The sequence below is a fragment of the Ursus americanus genome, chromosome 26 (assembly GCF_024610735.1).
Source record: "Ursus americanus isolate L20-20 chromosome 26, mUrsAme1.1.p, whole genome shotgun sequence".
Taxonomy (NCBI): domain Eukaryota; kingdom Metazoa; phylum Chordata; class Mammalia; order Carnivora; family Ursidae; genus Ursus; species Ursus americanus.
Genome location: NC_142152.1, coordinates 38,086,052 through 38,101,178, shown reverse-complemented (window position 1 = coordinate 38,101,178; position 15,127 = coordinate 38,086,052). Strand labels below are relative to the sequence as shown.

General features: G+C 39.5%; 1 protein-coding gene across 2 annotated transcripts in view; it reads right to left on the bottom strand.

Annotated features, from left to right (window-relative positions):
- Positions 1–15,127, bottom strand: part of VRK1 (VRK serine/threonine kinase 1) — a 77,125-nt gene that overhangs the window by 24,394 nt on the left and 37,604 nt on the right. For both annotated transcript variants that reach the window (XM_045815773.2, XM_087856214.1), the window contains exons 3-7: positions 13,547–13,602; positions 5,366–5,435; positions 4,480–4,567; positions 373–481; positions 162–254 (exon numbers count right to left, since the gene is read on the bottom strand). In XM_045815773.2, the coding sequence (XP_045671729.1) occupies positions 162–254; positions 373–481; positions 4,480–4,567; positions 5,366–5,435; positions 13,547–13,602 (416 nt within the window). The remainder of the gene's footprint in view (positions 1–161; positions 255–372; positions 482–4,479; positions 4,568–5,365; positions 5,436–13,546; positions 13,603–15,127) is intronic.

The following is a 15,127-nucleotide window of genomic DNA, read 5'->3' as shown; positions in this document are numbered from 1 at the left end:
TGTAGAATGTTAACAAGATAAAAGTGTCAAGAAGAAATATTATTATTATCATATCTACTCCAAAAAGTAAAACTTCTTCATAGGTTCAAAAGTTCAAAGCAACCATATTTGTTTTCAAACAACAGCTTTTAAGTAGTAGAAATTAAAGTTAATAAAGCTACCTGGTCAGGATTCTTGTAGCTCAAAAGAAGATTTGAGGCCTTGATATCTCCGTGTACATACTCATGCTCGTGAATATATTCCAGAATATCCAGCTATGAAAGCATCATATAGAATAAATTAATGCAGTACCTAACACCAACCAGCAGAGGACCGAGCTTCAACACAACTCGCCTTTACTGGATTAAAACAAGAGGAACGAAGCTCACATACAATTCTCAAGCTTAGCTGCAAGACAGTTTTCCGAGAAAACCTTCTGGCATTTGCTTCATATATTTTCTGAAGGTCACTCCCAAAGCGATCCATTATCATAAACCTGTAACTAAAGACAAACAAGAAAAGTCAATGAACAAAACAGAACTCCGGAAAACCTACTTTGCAGTGACTACTCTCCCTTCACAGTAATTTTTTCAAGGCCATGTTTAGTGAGAAAGCAGAACAAAAAGGGAAGAAAGAAGAAAGGAAAGAAAGACAAACCTCTGAAACCCCTTCTTCCAACTAGAAATCTCAAAAGAGTTGGGAGTGCTTCCCTGTGCTGCCCTGAAGGCCCCCTCCTGGTGGCAGCCAGGTAGTCTCCTGAGCTCTCGTCAACGTAAGGTAACAGGCCCACAGACAGACACCGGCAGACTCATTCCCAGGAAAGACAAGACAATCCGTGTAAAACCAGTATCACAGGTTTTCCTCACACTGAAGTTAATTTATGTTTCTGGATATTAGCCTGTTGTCTGTGACTGTTTTTTTCTACTTTTAGGGCACATTTTAGCAGTATTAACATTTTATTAAAATCGAGACTATCAAGAGATGCTGTAACAATAGCTAAATTCAATAAAATTGTTTAAATGGTATAAAAGGGCTGTATATTAAATACTCAAAGCACAAAAGCTAGGGAAGAACAAATATCCTGGGGAAACTGCAGATTTTTAGTTTTGCCACAAACCCACTGTCACCTTGGCCGAGTCACATTACTTCTTTGAGCCCCGATTCCCACAGGTATCGAATGAGAGCGTGGGGCCTCATGCATGCAGAGGTCTTTTCTGGCATCAAATCCCAACATGTGACAACCGTAAGTGACATTTCTGTGTGTGCCCAAAAAGCACCACCTCACTCCAGTAACACAGTTCACTGTGCGCTCTGAGGATCACTTTTATCAAGTCTTCCAGATTCTGACTCATCTGGTTAAATCGCTCCATAAATCAGTAAAAACCAAGATCACACTCACAATAAGACTAGTGACGAACGTCATAACAACAGCGAGCACGTACTGAAGCCTTGGTCTGAACAAGGCACTATTCTGAGGACTTCAGAGGCACTCATGTGGATCAACCTCGCATCACCCTCGCAAGCTAGGGGCTCCTATTCGTCCCATTTTACAGCAGAAGAAAACTGATGACTGATCATTTGTCCCACAGGAAGTGGTGGCGCCATGCTTTTTCACCTCTACACTAAATATATCCAAATAAGTAAACATCGGTGGTACACAAAAATCCCCTTATTTTTTTCTGAGAAGCCTACAACACATACCATATGACACGTTCAACAGGGAAGGAAAGCTAACATTAAAAGACAACATGCCAAATTAAAAAAACAGAACAGGATTCTATCCATTTTTGAAGTGGAAGAGATTGAGAGATCATCTTGTCTAAACATCTTTTAATGAATCAATTAATTAAGGTCTACAGAGGTGGAAGTGATTTGTCCAAAGTCATGCAGTTAGTCAGACAAAATGTATTCATTCATATAAGATTTTCCAGTACACTAAGATCTCTATCATCATAAAGAAGGAACAATAATTCTAACTTCCTGATTTCCTTTGTACAACAGGTTTTTTTTTTTTAAAGATTTTATTTATTTATTCGACAGAGATAGAGACAGCCAGCGAGAGAGGGAACACAAGCAGGGGGAGTGGGAGAAGAAGAAGCAGGCTCATAGCAGAGGAGCCTGATGTGGGGCTTGATCACATAACGCTGGGATCACGCCCTGAGCCGAAGGCAGACGCTTAACCGCTGTGCCACCCAGGCGCCCCTGCACAACAGGTTTTGAAAGGTTGAGGGATGAGAACAAGACACACACACACATTTGTTTTTACAGTACATGATGTAATTAGTATAAAATAATACAGGGGTTACAAAAATACAACCTCTGCTAAGAGTCTAAAAGAGGGCTAAAACACAATTGCTTAATTCAACACGAGATCTATTAATACATCACACTGAGTACATCTTTGTTTTTATTCACAGACCACTCCACCACGACTGTAAATAATCCCCAAATCGCCTGTTTTACATTATACACATCAACTGATTTTCCATCATTCGCGTCACTTTATTCAAGTCTCCAGGAAAGTGCAATTGATGGTTCTCCCTTGAAGGAGTTACTTAGAAATAACTTTCATTTTACTACTCAGTGGTAGAAGCATCCTTACAGAAGAAGGGGGTGAAGATTTCCATGCTTCCACAATGCTCTTCCCTTCCCACCCCGGTCTTCATGACTAGCCTCAGGCTCCTTCTCCCTTCCACACACACACCCTGTTCCTTGAGAAAGAGCGATGCCAAGTGCCACACAGCAGGCAGGAGACCTACCCTGCCCCTGCATTCTCGATACTCTCCCGCCTGAGACGCTATCCTGTTCCAGTGGATTTCTTAATCAGTAGTCGTGAACATTTAAGGGATTAAGACCCCTTTGAGAGTAAAAGCTAGCACAATATTTTACATATATTCTAACAGCTTTGTGTTTCATCCCCCTTATTAAGTGGGTAGCTGTTCTTCAATTTCACAGATGAGGAAATCGAGGCCAGAAGGAGTAACTTACCCAGTCACATACATTTTAAGGAGCAAAACACAGATCTGAAACCAAACAGTCTGGTTCTATTATTCCTTGCTCGATATTGCTTCTCCAGAAATTTTCATAAAACTATCGAGACTTGTCCCAGCAAAACCATATGTAACAAAAAACGCTATCATTTCAGGAAGTTCGCCATTTTCCCTAAGAGATACACAGATCCCAGGATAAGAACTTCCAAGCAAAAAACAGCACTGGCTGCCCACCCAACAACTACCTCTCTTCTCCATTCTTTCCAACAGAGCACCAACTGGGCTCAAGCATTCCATCCGCTTCCACATGGCCACGTGCTTCGCCACGCTAATCACTGTGATCACTCAGCCCTTGCCACTGACTGGTTTAAGAATGAGCACTGATATGGGGCGCCTGGGTGGCACAGCGGTTAAGCGTCTGCCTTCGGCTCAGGGCATGATCCCGGCGTTGTGGGATCGAGCCCCACATCAGGCTCCTCCGCTATGAGCCTGCTTCTTCCTCTCCCACTCCCCCTGCTTGTGTTCCCTCTCTCGCTGGCTGTCTCTATCCCTGTCGAATAAATAAATAAAAAAAATCTTAAAAAAAAAAAAAAAAAAAAAAAAAAAGAATGAGCACTAATGAAACCCTGACCAAGAAACATGAGAGGAAGGGAGGTTCCTTTTCCAGGAAAGTGAAACACACAACAAGCAATACCTTCTACTGCTGTGGGCTGCTGTGTCTGCATGTGATACGTAGACGCAGGGCAGCCACCTTGAGGCCACACGATGGAGAATTAACACAGCACAAAGCCAAGGAGAGAAGGGCAAAAGGGCAAGATAAAGGAACCTGGGCCCACTTCAGAGAGCGGAGTCAAAGTTTTCCTTTACTTCCAGCTGAAAGCACCCTAACCAATATACCCCCAGGGCTGAACTAAATCTACTCCTCAGACAGCCACCAGCCTTACTCCAGGAAGTCCCATTCATTCATCCAAATATTTTTAAAATGTCAATCATGCACCAAAGTATGGGAGGTTTTCTCCAACTCAGCGGTGCCAACAAGGTTCTCTCTCCAACCGCAGAACTCCTAAGACACGAACAAATCAGTCACACAGTTTAGTAGCACTTAGTAGTTATAACTGTCTCATATGTGTTTGTTTTTTCTCACCAACTAGACTAAAACGTCATAAAGAGGAGGACGCTGCTGCGGGCAGATCACGTACCTAATATGGAACACCAAACGGAAGCCTGAAGGGCTCCCTTTCCCATAAACAACACGGAGTTTTTTGTTTGCTTGCTTGCTCATTAGTAAGGGGAAAAAATGCAGGGTGCATTTGCTTTGTTCCTACTCGTCAGCTGGGCTCTAGTCGGTTGCTAGTGCTCCAGACTAGGGATAATGTCCTGTCCATCTCTGTCAAGTGCACGCCCCGCACCCCTGATGGAGGCCCGGCAGAGCTGCAGGTGCTCAGTAAACAGTGGACAGTAAACAGACGTCAAAACAGGCAGAAGAAACACAAAACATGCAAATTTTTACCTCTTTCCATTTTTATCATGTAGGCCCGACCCCCAATACTTAGGAACACCCAGGTACTTCAGTTTATGGGTACGAATCCACTTCTGAACTACAAGTTAAAAACACAGGCCTGTGATTTCACTTTTGTTTTACATAATTTTTAAATAATTAAGAGTAGAATGAACTTATACATGCAATAAGATTTCATGTTTTTTCATAAAAAAGTGAACAATACATGATAATAACAAATAACAAGTACCTTGCAATCAAGGCATTTTTATGAACACGCAAAATTTTATCCTGCTCTAAACATTATCTTTAAAATGAAAAATCTGAGAAAGGCATCAATCCAGTCACAGTATGCCAGTTGCCGTTACTATCTTTAATGATGTAAATGGTTACTCACTTCTCCAGAAAGACTTACTTTTTACCCAATCTGGAAGTTGTTTACCTCATTTCTAAAGGTCGTCAACCAGGAAATAAAGCTCGAGGGCTGGGGGAGCTTGAAGAGGTTCTGCTCTCTTCCCTGCAGTCTGTTCTAATTCATCAATTACAGCATCCCCCCTCCGCCCAGGTTACGTTCTCCAGAGTTCAGAAAAAATTCTCAAAAAGATTGGGAGTCCTACGCATGAATTAGCATTACTTCTCAATTTTTGACGGTATTTCCTAAATCCTATATCCTCTACTAACTTTATTCTATATATCAATATAGGTGAAATCTTATCATATCAAGCCCAGTAAGAGATCAGAATTCTTTCATACAAATCACATTAAAATGAAATTTACTTATTAAGTAAAAAATAAAAATAACAAAGCATCGTAACATCGATCCAGTGGTCTAGTCTTGACTTCACACAGCAAGCAGCAATCACTTCAAGAGTGTACGTATGTGTGCTGTATTCCTTACTTTGCTCTGGTTTGGCAGCTCGCTGGTAGAACTTCAGTTCAGTAAAGAGAGGTCCGTTGTCACTGGGCTCCTTAAAACATAAGAGGTAATTGGCGCTAGCAGTCGTTAACATTATGGAGTCATTTTCAATGAAACTTCAAAAAGCACTAACATCAGTGTTTCTTTCCAATGTAATTGTGATACTTAAGTTTGTAACTATGTTTAAGGCACACACTCTTTTGAAATGATTTAGATATTCTCAGAAGAGTCCATGAATCTTATATTTTTCTCAAGGTCTGCTTCTGCAGTGATAAAAAGTTCAACATCAGATATACAGCTCTGTCTTCGCAGGAGTTTAAAAAAAATATTTAAACTCATTTTCGTCTTTGTTAAGCTTTCTCTTAAGTAATGATTGGCAATCACGTGAACTGTTTCACCAAGGGGCTACCAGATGTTTCTGAGATCTAACAAAATTCCAATACCTGACTTAACCAATCAGTGGCGAAATCCAACTCTTCTCCCTGTTTATCAGTACAGATGCATCTAGTTGATCAGGACTTGTCACAAAGGGAATCTTCTAGACCTCCAGAGAGAGTAAGCACTGTCCACTTAGTGGCATCCCTTCCTTGCTGATAGATTCCCGCCTTTTACAAACTAAGGAGCCCCAAAATTTACTTCCCACGTGATAATTCAAAGTCAAGAGGAAACCAGGTCTTAGTAATAATTGTTTTCCACCAACTTCACTGAACTACATTCATTTTACATTTTAAGGGATAGGAACAGTTAAAATGATTTGTAAAAGGTATACATGCACAAAAAGGCATGGACAAACAAGACATATCAGCCTGTTGGGAGTTTTGCCTTGTTAAATAGACATGGAAGGGTAAAAAAGATCTTACAATTTTGTCTTTTTAAATAGCAAATTGTGTCTGAATCGAAAGTGGTTAACATGTCATGTTTGATCATTTCTGTTGGTATTATCTTGTTTATCGAGAACCTAAGACAAATTCTGAAAAGCAGTGAAAACGTCAAACAAGGAAGCTAACATTTCCAAACTAATTTTAGGGTTGCTTTTCCTTTAGGAAATATGGGAAGAAAGTTATTTTGGACAGAACATCTGTGTAGCTGGAGTTCCAAGGTCAGCAGAGCATTAGAAGAAATGACAATGAGGCCCACTAGCTTCAGGAATCCCCAGTTAAAGCACCTATAGAAGACTAGTGGGGCCAATCTGCAAAGAGTCAGGCAGCACCTAGTTAAGAATGAGCACTCAACAGCAAACAGGCAACATATATAACCAACACGTGGATCAGAACCTGAAAATAAACTTGCCTTGTTCCAGGTAAGTATGCTTGTCAGCCCAGCCTTGGAACAGAATGGTACACAGGGCTTGGCATCTCATCACCTCTTAAGAAGTAGAAACTAACCAACATATCAGGTATCAGTCCAAATCGCTAATTTTTGGACTCAGTACCTCAAGGTTCACCATAACCTGTGGCTCGTCTCTTGGCATCAGTGCTCTCTGGACAGACACCTGCACGTGTCCAGAGCCCGCGGCCACGCCTCCAGCAGGAGTAGCAGTCTCAGCAGAAGAAATGAAGAAAGTAGTGGAAATTCAAGAGAAGACATTCTGGCGAAGTTACTCTCCAAAGGCTAACTTTTAGAATAGCTTATTAATATAATTCAGGTTTGAAAGGGGTTTTCCTAAGACAAATCCTGGCTTATTACCATTGGTATAAAATTCTGATTCATTCCATTTCAACCTATGTCATATCAACTTTAATTTTCAAGCTTCCCTTCGGGCAATAATTTATTAAACTTATAATAATAAGAATCAACCTATATAAATCAGACTATTATAATGAAAACCCCCACTACAATGAAGGCTCTTTGAGCTCATTTCATACTTTTTTCTAATCCAATAAGGTTCCATTATAACAAAATAAAGGAGCTACTTCCTTGGCACTGCACTCTGGCCAAAGCTCGCTATTTCTGTGGAAGAAAATACCTTAACTCATAACTAAAATTTTATTAACATATTTCAAATCTAAAATACTTTGCCAACTCTATAATAGCCAAGATTTAGAAAAGAAATTGGGACTGACATTTTAACTAGAATATCACTAAACGTTTCTTTAAGACTTCTAAGTGTCAAAATGAAGATGACAACAGAAAAAAAATTAAAATGTGATATATTTCAATGGCACCCTCTAAAAGCAACTGGCTGCCATTTAAAAATGAAGCTGTATAAAGTTTCCCCTTCCTACCAAAAAATTATGATATGTGAATTGAAAATTCAGGTCACTTCTCATAAAGTCAGTGAGAGAAATTAAACATCAGTCTGCAAACTTCTTGCCAGGCAACTTCGAAACACAGACTTTATGTCGTTCACACTGTAAAGTGACCACAATATAACAAACTGTTAGGCTACAAGACCCAAAAGTCCACCCTCCCCCTCAGTTCTGCTCTGAGCTCACTGGCATGACTGCAAAGGGGGAGTGTAACGAAAACTAATTCGTTATCAAGGCTATTAACCAGAAAACACAAAAGAGTATTTTTTTCTCCTTGCATTAGCCAACTTAATTACCAATTTCCCATTTCTCGCTGCACATCACCTTTCCTGAGATAAAATACAGATAGGGTGTCCCAGTTATCTAAAGGCAGAGAACACAAGTTTACCATCTCTGGTGACCCCAGTACCACGACTCCAAAGCTGCTCCCCTAAGTCAATAAGAAATAAGGCCCTAAACAAAACCAGAACGGTCATTTGGTAGGAGAGAGAATATATTTAGTATGTACCTAAACATCTATCTTGAGTATGCCTGTCTGGGTTAACTATCCGAAGCTCTTTCATGGAGCAGGGATGCGTATTAGCCGCAACCACATTTTTTGACAAATCTTCCACACTGAGGTGGAAGCCCTACCAGAACCACAGGGTACCTGGCCCCTTACTGAATGAAAGAATCCCCAAAGGTAAACATGAGCATGCATGATTCCACTGAAAATAATTAAGGTGCTCTGTGCACCGCACTCCACCAGTGGTTCTCAACCTTGAGGCACAAAAAACTCCCCCGGGGAGCTTTACTAAAAATACCAATAACCAGGCTCTGCACTCAGAGATTCAGATTATACCTCACAACCAGAGTGGAGAACCACCGTTTGCTTTGATACGCCATTGCATTATTAAGTCTGATTTCACATTAAAAATCAACTTGCCTTCGATTATTTTTTTAAGATTTATTTACTTATTTGAGAGAAAGAGAGTGAGAGAGAGAGAGGGTGTGTGTGCGCACACAGACGGAGAGGCAGCAGCAGACTCCTAGCTGAGCAGGGAGCCCGATGCGGGCTCGATCCCAGGACCCCAAGATCATGATCCAAGCCGAAAGCAGACGCCTAACCGACAGAGCTACCCGGGCACCCCAGCCTTCGATTATTTCTTAAATAACATTTGCTAGGGTGATTTTTCTCCAAAGATAAAATACGTGCTTATTTTAGAAAATTTGGAAACATTTTGACATATTTTCTTCACATACATGGCTATTTTATAAAATTACCTCCATACTACACATAATTTTGTATCTTGCTTTTTTTTCAATAATTACTTATGACATTTCCCCAAAGAATAGTACTTCTTCTTTGAAAACAAGATTTTTAATAGACCCTAATGTTTTAAATGGCAAATGTTCATAAGCAGCTGATTTGCATACTGGAAAGATCTGATACTCATTTTACAGGTTTGCGTTTGATGAACGATTTCCATCTTTCATATTATAAAGCTCATAGAGCAAAAGACTTACAGAATAGTAGTGGGCAGAGCTATGGCACGGCAACTTACCAGTGAAGGCAAATGATGCCACTTGAAAAGACAGAGACCAGAGATGAAAGTGGGTGGCCCCAAGAAACCAAAAGGTGGTGGGAAATTATGGCTACAAAGTTTGCAGAAGAATAAAACAGGCAATTAAAAACGTCATAAAGAAAACAAGTTTACAACAAGATTCTTATCATTAAACAACTTGAAATCCAGCTAAGGAGAAAAACACATACAAAACGAAAAGCGACTGTGGTGTGGGAAGGATATTAGCATCTGAAATGGTAAAATAAATGTAAACAGAATGAATGCTACTGGAGTTTCAAGGAGTTCAGAGAGGACGAGGATCTGGGAAGGAATCAGCAGTAGCAGCTAGTGGGCTCTCCCTGAGAGAGGAAAGGGAAAGTAGCAACACTGACTTGTTTATGGCATTCTTCCAGGATCACAAACCACCACACTGAAAATGTTACTATGATATTAAATGCAAAAGAGAAATCAACTGAATATTTATCATTGTTCTAATTACAAAGAGAAGGAGTAACACAGACCAATGGAAACAGAACTAAATTAGGAGACAGGAGAGATGCAGAGCGCTAAACAAGATTCCATAACAAAAGTCTTTAAAATTAGAAATAAAGAGTAATTTACTACCTTATTAAGCAGTTAGGAAATGCTTGTTCCTACCCATTTTTTCATAACTCTGTAAGTAAAACAGGTAGTACAAGTGAAGTTACATTAAATAACAACCAATATACTTAGAATGACCCATAATAGGGGCGCCTGGGTAGTGCAGTCCTTAAGCGTCTGTCTTTGGCTCAGGGCGTGATCCCAGCGTTCTGGGATCGAGCCCCACATCAGGCTTCTGAGCTAGGAGCCTGCTTCTTCCTCTCCCACTCCCCCTGCTTGTGTTCCCTCTCTCTCTAGCTGTCTCTCTCTGTCAAATAAATAAATAAAATCTTTAAAAAAAAAAAAAAAAGAATGACCCATAATAAAAGAAGAGCATCTTCATTTTGAACTACAGCACAGCTGGAAGAAATTTCAGGCTCTCCAGAATAAAGACATGGTGACGCACAGCCCCGCCCCCTCGTAAGGTGTGGTCCTGGCGCTGTCCTTCCCACGGTGGGGGGGGGGGGGGGCGGGTGTAGGGTAGTGCAGGGTAGGGCAGTGCAGGTTAGCCCGCTGTAAGGTGGTCACGGCCAACCACATTTTCTGAACCTCAAGGTTATGAGAAGTCCTAAGTGGACTTGCTCTCTTCTCACAGTGGAAACTTTTTATTTATTTTTTTTTTTTTAAAGATTTTATTTATTTATTCGACAGAGATAGAGACAGCCAGCGAGAGAGGGAACACAAGCAGGGGGAGTGGGAGAGGAGGAAGCAGGCTCATAGTGGAGGAGCCTGACGTGGGGCTCGATCCCGTAATGCCGGGATCACGCCCTGAGCCGAAGGCAGACGCTTAACCGCTGTGCCACCCAGGCGCCCCACAGTGGAAACTTTTTAAATATCCTAAGAAGAAAGTAGTCCTGCTCATCGATTTTAATTTTAATCTGTCATATCAAAGACAAATGCAGATAACATTCTGCATTTCTATACAAACAACCCAATTTAATAGTAAGAACTTTCCTTCCTCTGACATAGCAACAAACATTTCATAAGAAACATATTTCAAAAGAAATATTAGTCCACCAAGAGAGAAAAATCCAAAGTGAAAGGGCTTAAAGAAAAGCAAAATGCCAGGACACGCCCATCAAGGTATCAACTTTACTTACTGGCCTGACTGGAGTAACTGGGACCCAATTAGCCCCCTGCTGTAAACAAATATAAAACTTGGACAAAACAGATGGAATCACTCCTTTTAGACATTAGAACAGGCATTACAGACTGTGACCTCTAAAAATCAGGAAACAAATCAGGGCATGTGGGTGGCTCAGTCAGTTGAGTGACTGACTCTTGGTGTCAGCTCAGGTCACTATCTCAGGATCCTGAGATAGGGCCAGAGTCAGGCCCTGCACTCAGCAGGGAGTCTGCCTGAGATTCTCTCCCTCTGCCCCTACCTCCCACTTGCACACACACTCTCTCCCTCTAGTAAATAAATAAATAAAATCTTAAAAAAAAAAAGGAAACAAACACAATGAGCCCCAGGCCAGCCTCCTCTTTCCTCACAGAGGCACCAGGAGTAAAAAGGAGGTGATTCAAGGTTCTGCAGCGCAAGGAGACGGAGCATCAATAACCCCGACGCCAAAACCGAACGAGATTAGACATTTTCAACATTTAGAAATATTAGAAGAAAAATTAAAGACCAATATCCCTCACGAACAAAGATGGAAAAAATCCTTAACAAAATACTGGCAAGTCAATGCCAGCATTACGTATAATGCATAATACATCATAACTAAGTGGAGCGTATGTTAAGAATAAAAGTTCTACACTCAAATTACCAATCAATTATTACTGCCACATTAGCAGAATAAAGGAGAAAAATCCTATGACCCATCCCAAAAGATGCAGAAAAAGCATTCAAAAAACAAACAGGCAAATACAAACTGGGAGAAAATATTTACAACGCATACATCTGGAACAGGACTTGCATACAGAACAACTCTCTTACTACTCAATTATAAAAAGCAAAACAACCCAGTTATTTAAAACAAACAAACAAAAACTGAGGAGCCACTTCACGGAAAATACCTGAATGGCCAATAAGCACAATTACTTGGAAAAACTAATCAAAATCAGCCATCGGGTAGAACTCCGAGACACTGCTACACACCCACCACCGTGGCTGTGAAACAAGCCAACCCCCCTGACGACCACACATTCAAGAGGATATGGAGCAGCCAGGACGCTCCCACGTCACTGGTGTTGGTGTAAAATGGCACAGCTACTTTGGAAATCTGGCTGATACTTTCTTATAAATCTAAATATACACCTTCCCTATAAATCAGGAATTTTCCTTCAAGGTATTTATCCAAGAGAAATAAAAACCTTGTACAAAAATTTTATAAAAGCTTTATTCATAATAGCCAAAAATGGTCCATCAATGGGAAATGGAAAAAAAGACTATGTCTATATAATATTCTGAGCAGTAAGACTAAGTGAGTCATTGATACACCGACAATATGAATGAGCCTATTAAACATTTTGCAGGGCATAAGAAGTCAGAAACAAAACAGTATATACTGTGTAATACCATTTATATGACGTTCTGGACAGGAATAGTCCACAACACAAAAAAACAATTTTTTAAAAAAGAAAAAAAGAAACTCGGATAAGTGTTTACCTCGAAGGGTGCAGGATATAGGGGTCTGACCAAAGAAGGATATAAGAAATCTTTCCAGGGTGAGAGAAATCTTATCTATTTGGATACAGGTGGAAGCTGTACAGGTATATGCACTTGTGAAAAGTACTCAAATTATTTAGTATCTATGGATTTCCTCGTAAAAATTATGCCTGAATAAAAAAGTAATAAACAATCACTAAAACAATTCAGGTCCAAAAAAGTTAATTCACGAGAATCAAATACATTCCTCATTGTAAAGAAAGTGAAATAAAACAAACCAAAACACAAAACTTCAGGATAATTCTGACTTCTGTAGCCTTTAGGAAAAAAGGAGTGGTGGAGAACTTACGAGAGTAATTTGCCCAAAAAACAGACCCTGTTACCTCTTCTATTATTTAACAAAAGTATGTTCTTCATAGAGTAAAGAACTTTGAGAGAGGAGTTAGAAATATAATTTTGTAGGCAGAAAGATGCAAAATATATATTCTTAACAAAAAATGGTAGTTAAATGCCTTTTAGTGCACCAGTGCATACTTGGACCTGACCATTCAAAGTATGCTTGTATCAGATGGGATGCTGTCAACCTTTACTCATTACAAACTAATTTCACCATTAGTTTAGCAAAAAGAAAGTTCAACATGATCACGATTAAATTAATAATTTATTAAAATAGATGGGGAAGGGAAGAAAACTGGAAATAAAATGAAAAAAATTGACCAAGTGGAAGCTCAGAAGTAAATGCAAGATAAACTATAGTAAAATTTCATTTAAATAGTAGTCTTGTGGGATATAAATAAAAAAGTATCTCATCTATTGTAAATATAGCTGAAATTAAAAGAATGAGCTGAATATTTTTATTCTACATTTGTACACCTCCATACTTTCATTCATTTTTCCCCCAAATACCAGGATCCCTCTAATTTAAAAGAGAGAAAATGGACTTTTTGGAACTCAAATTATTTAAAACTATAAAGATACTTTTGTGCCTTATTAAACATTTATTAAACATTGTTAAAAATGTAGTACTTATGATTAATTCTAGTTATCAAAAAGGATGTCTTACAAAATAAATACTATTCCCATTCAACAAAAAAGGAAATCAGCTAAAATATTTTCTTACCACTTTTACAACACAAGGTGCATCGCTGCCCACCGATTTTGAAGAATTCATATCAGCTGTTTGAAAAAGTGACATATGTAATATCAGAACAAGAAGTAGCATTATTTTAATTAGCCTGTTACTAACCCTTTGTTAATATTTAGGTCCATGTATATCTATAACTCCTTGATAGAATAAATTTCAGTTCCCAAATATGTGTCTCAGGATATCATTACAGTATATTTCATCAATTTGAAGACTTTTTTTTTCATGATTTAAAATGTCTGAAATTGGTTGTAGTAAAGAGAAGGGCCATATGCACACCAATGTTCATAGCAGCAATGTCCACAATAGCTAAATCGTGGAAGGAGCCGAGATGCCCTTCAACAGATGACTGGATTAAGAAGTTGTGGTCCAGATATACAATGGAATATTACTCAGCTATCAGAAAGAACGAGTTCTCAACATTTGCTACAACATGGACGGCACTGGAGGAGATAATGCTAAGTGAAATAAGTCAAGCAGAGAAAGACAACTATCATATGATTTCTCTCATCTATGGAACATAAGAACTAGGATGATCAGTAGGGGAAGAAAGGGATAAAGAAAGGGGGGGTAATCAGAAGGGGGAATGAAACATGAGAGACTATGGACTATGAGAAACAAACGAGGGCCACAGAGGGGAGGGGGGTGGGGGAATGGGATAGGCCGGTGATGGGTAGTAAGGAGGGCACGTATTGCATGGTGCACTGGGTGTTATACACAACTAATGAATCATCGAGCCTTACATCGGAAACCGGGGATGTACTGTATGGTGACTAACATAATATAATAAAAATTCATTATAAAAAAAAATAATAATAAAAAAAAATAAAATGTCTGAAATTGGAATGCATTTTATAATTGCTGGTATCTTCAATACGATCATCAATTAAGTATGGAAAACTCTGAATTAAAGATTTCTTTAATTCAAAAGTCCTCATGGCCTTTGATATGCTAATGTAGGTTGTGAATTTCCAAGGGGATGATAACTGATGACATTTCTTAAATTACACAAACCAGGGAACCTTTCTAAGAAGGGGAAAAAAAAAAAAAAGAGGGAGCTGAAGTTCCTAAAAGCACTAGTTTGGAGGGAAAAGAAATTTCATCTACATCAATAGTTCAGGATGTCGGCACTAGAACTTTGAACTGCCATCCACAATAATCATCATGTGGCTGTCATTTTATTTCATGCAAATAAAGCACAGATGCCCTGGAATACTGAGTCAGGAATATAAGGCTGCCCACATTCATGGAACAAATATTTTTACCAAGTACCTACGATATGCCAGTTTCTAGGAAATTGATTTACTAATGAACAGGAAGAAATAATCATTGCTCTTATAAAGCTAACATTTCAGTGGCAGGACACAGACAACAATTAAAATATAAAGTGTGCTTGACGGTTGGTGAAAGTGCCTCAGCAGGAAAACGAGGCAGGAAGGCAGACAGTGTTGCAAGCTCCTAAGAGAAACCTCACTGACAGGGTGTCCCTGGAGCTGTGGTCTGAAGGCAGTGAGGGAATAAGCCATGTAAATACCTGGGAAGAACACTCCAGGCAAA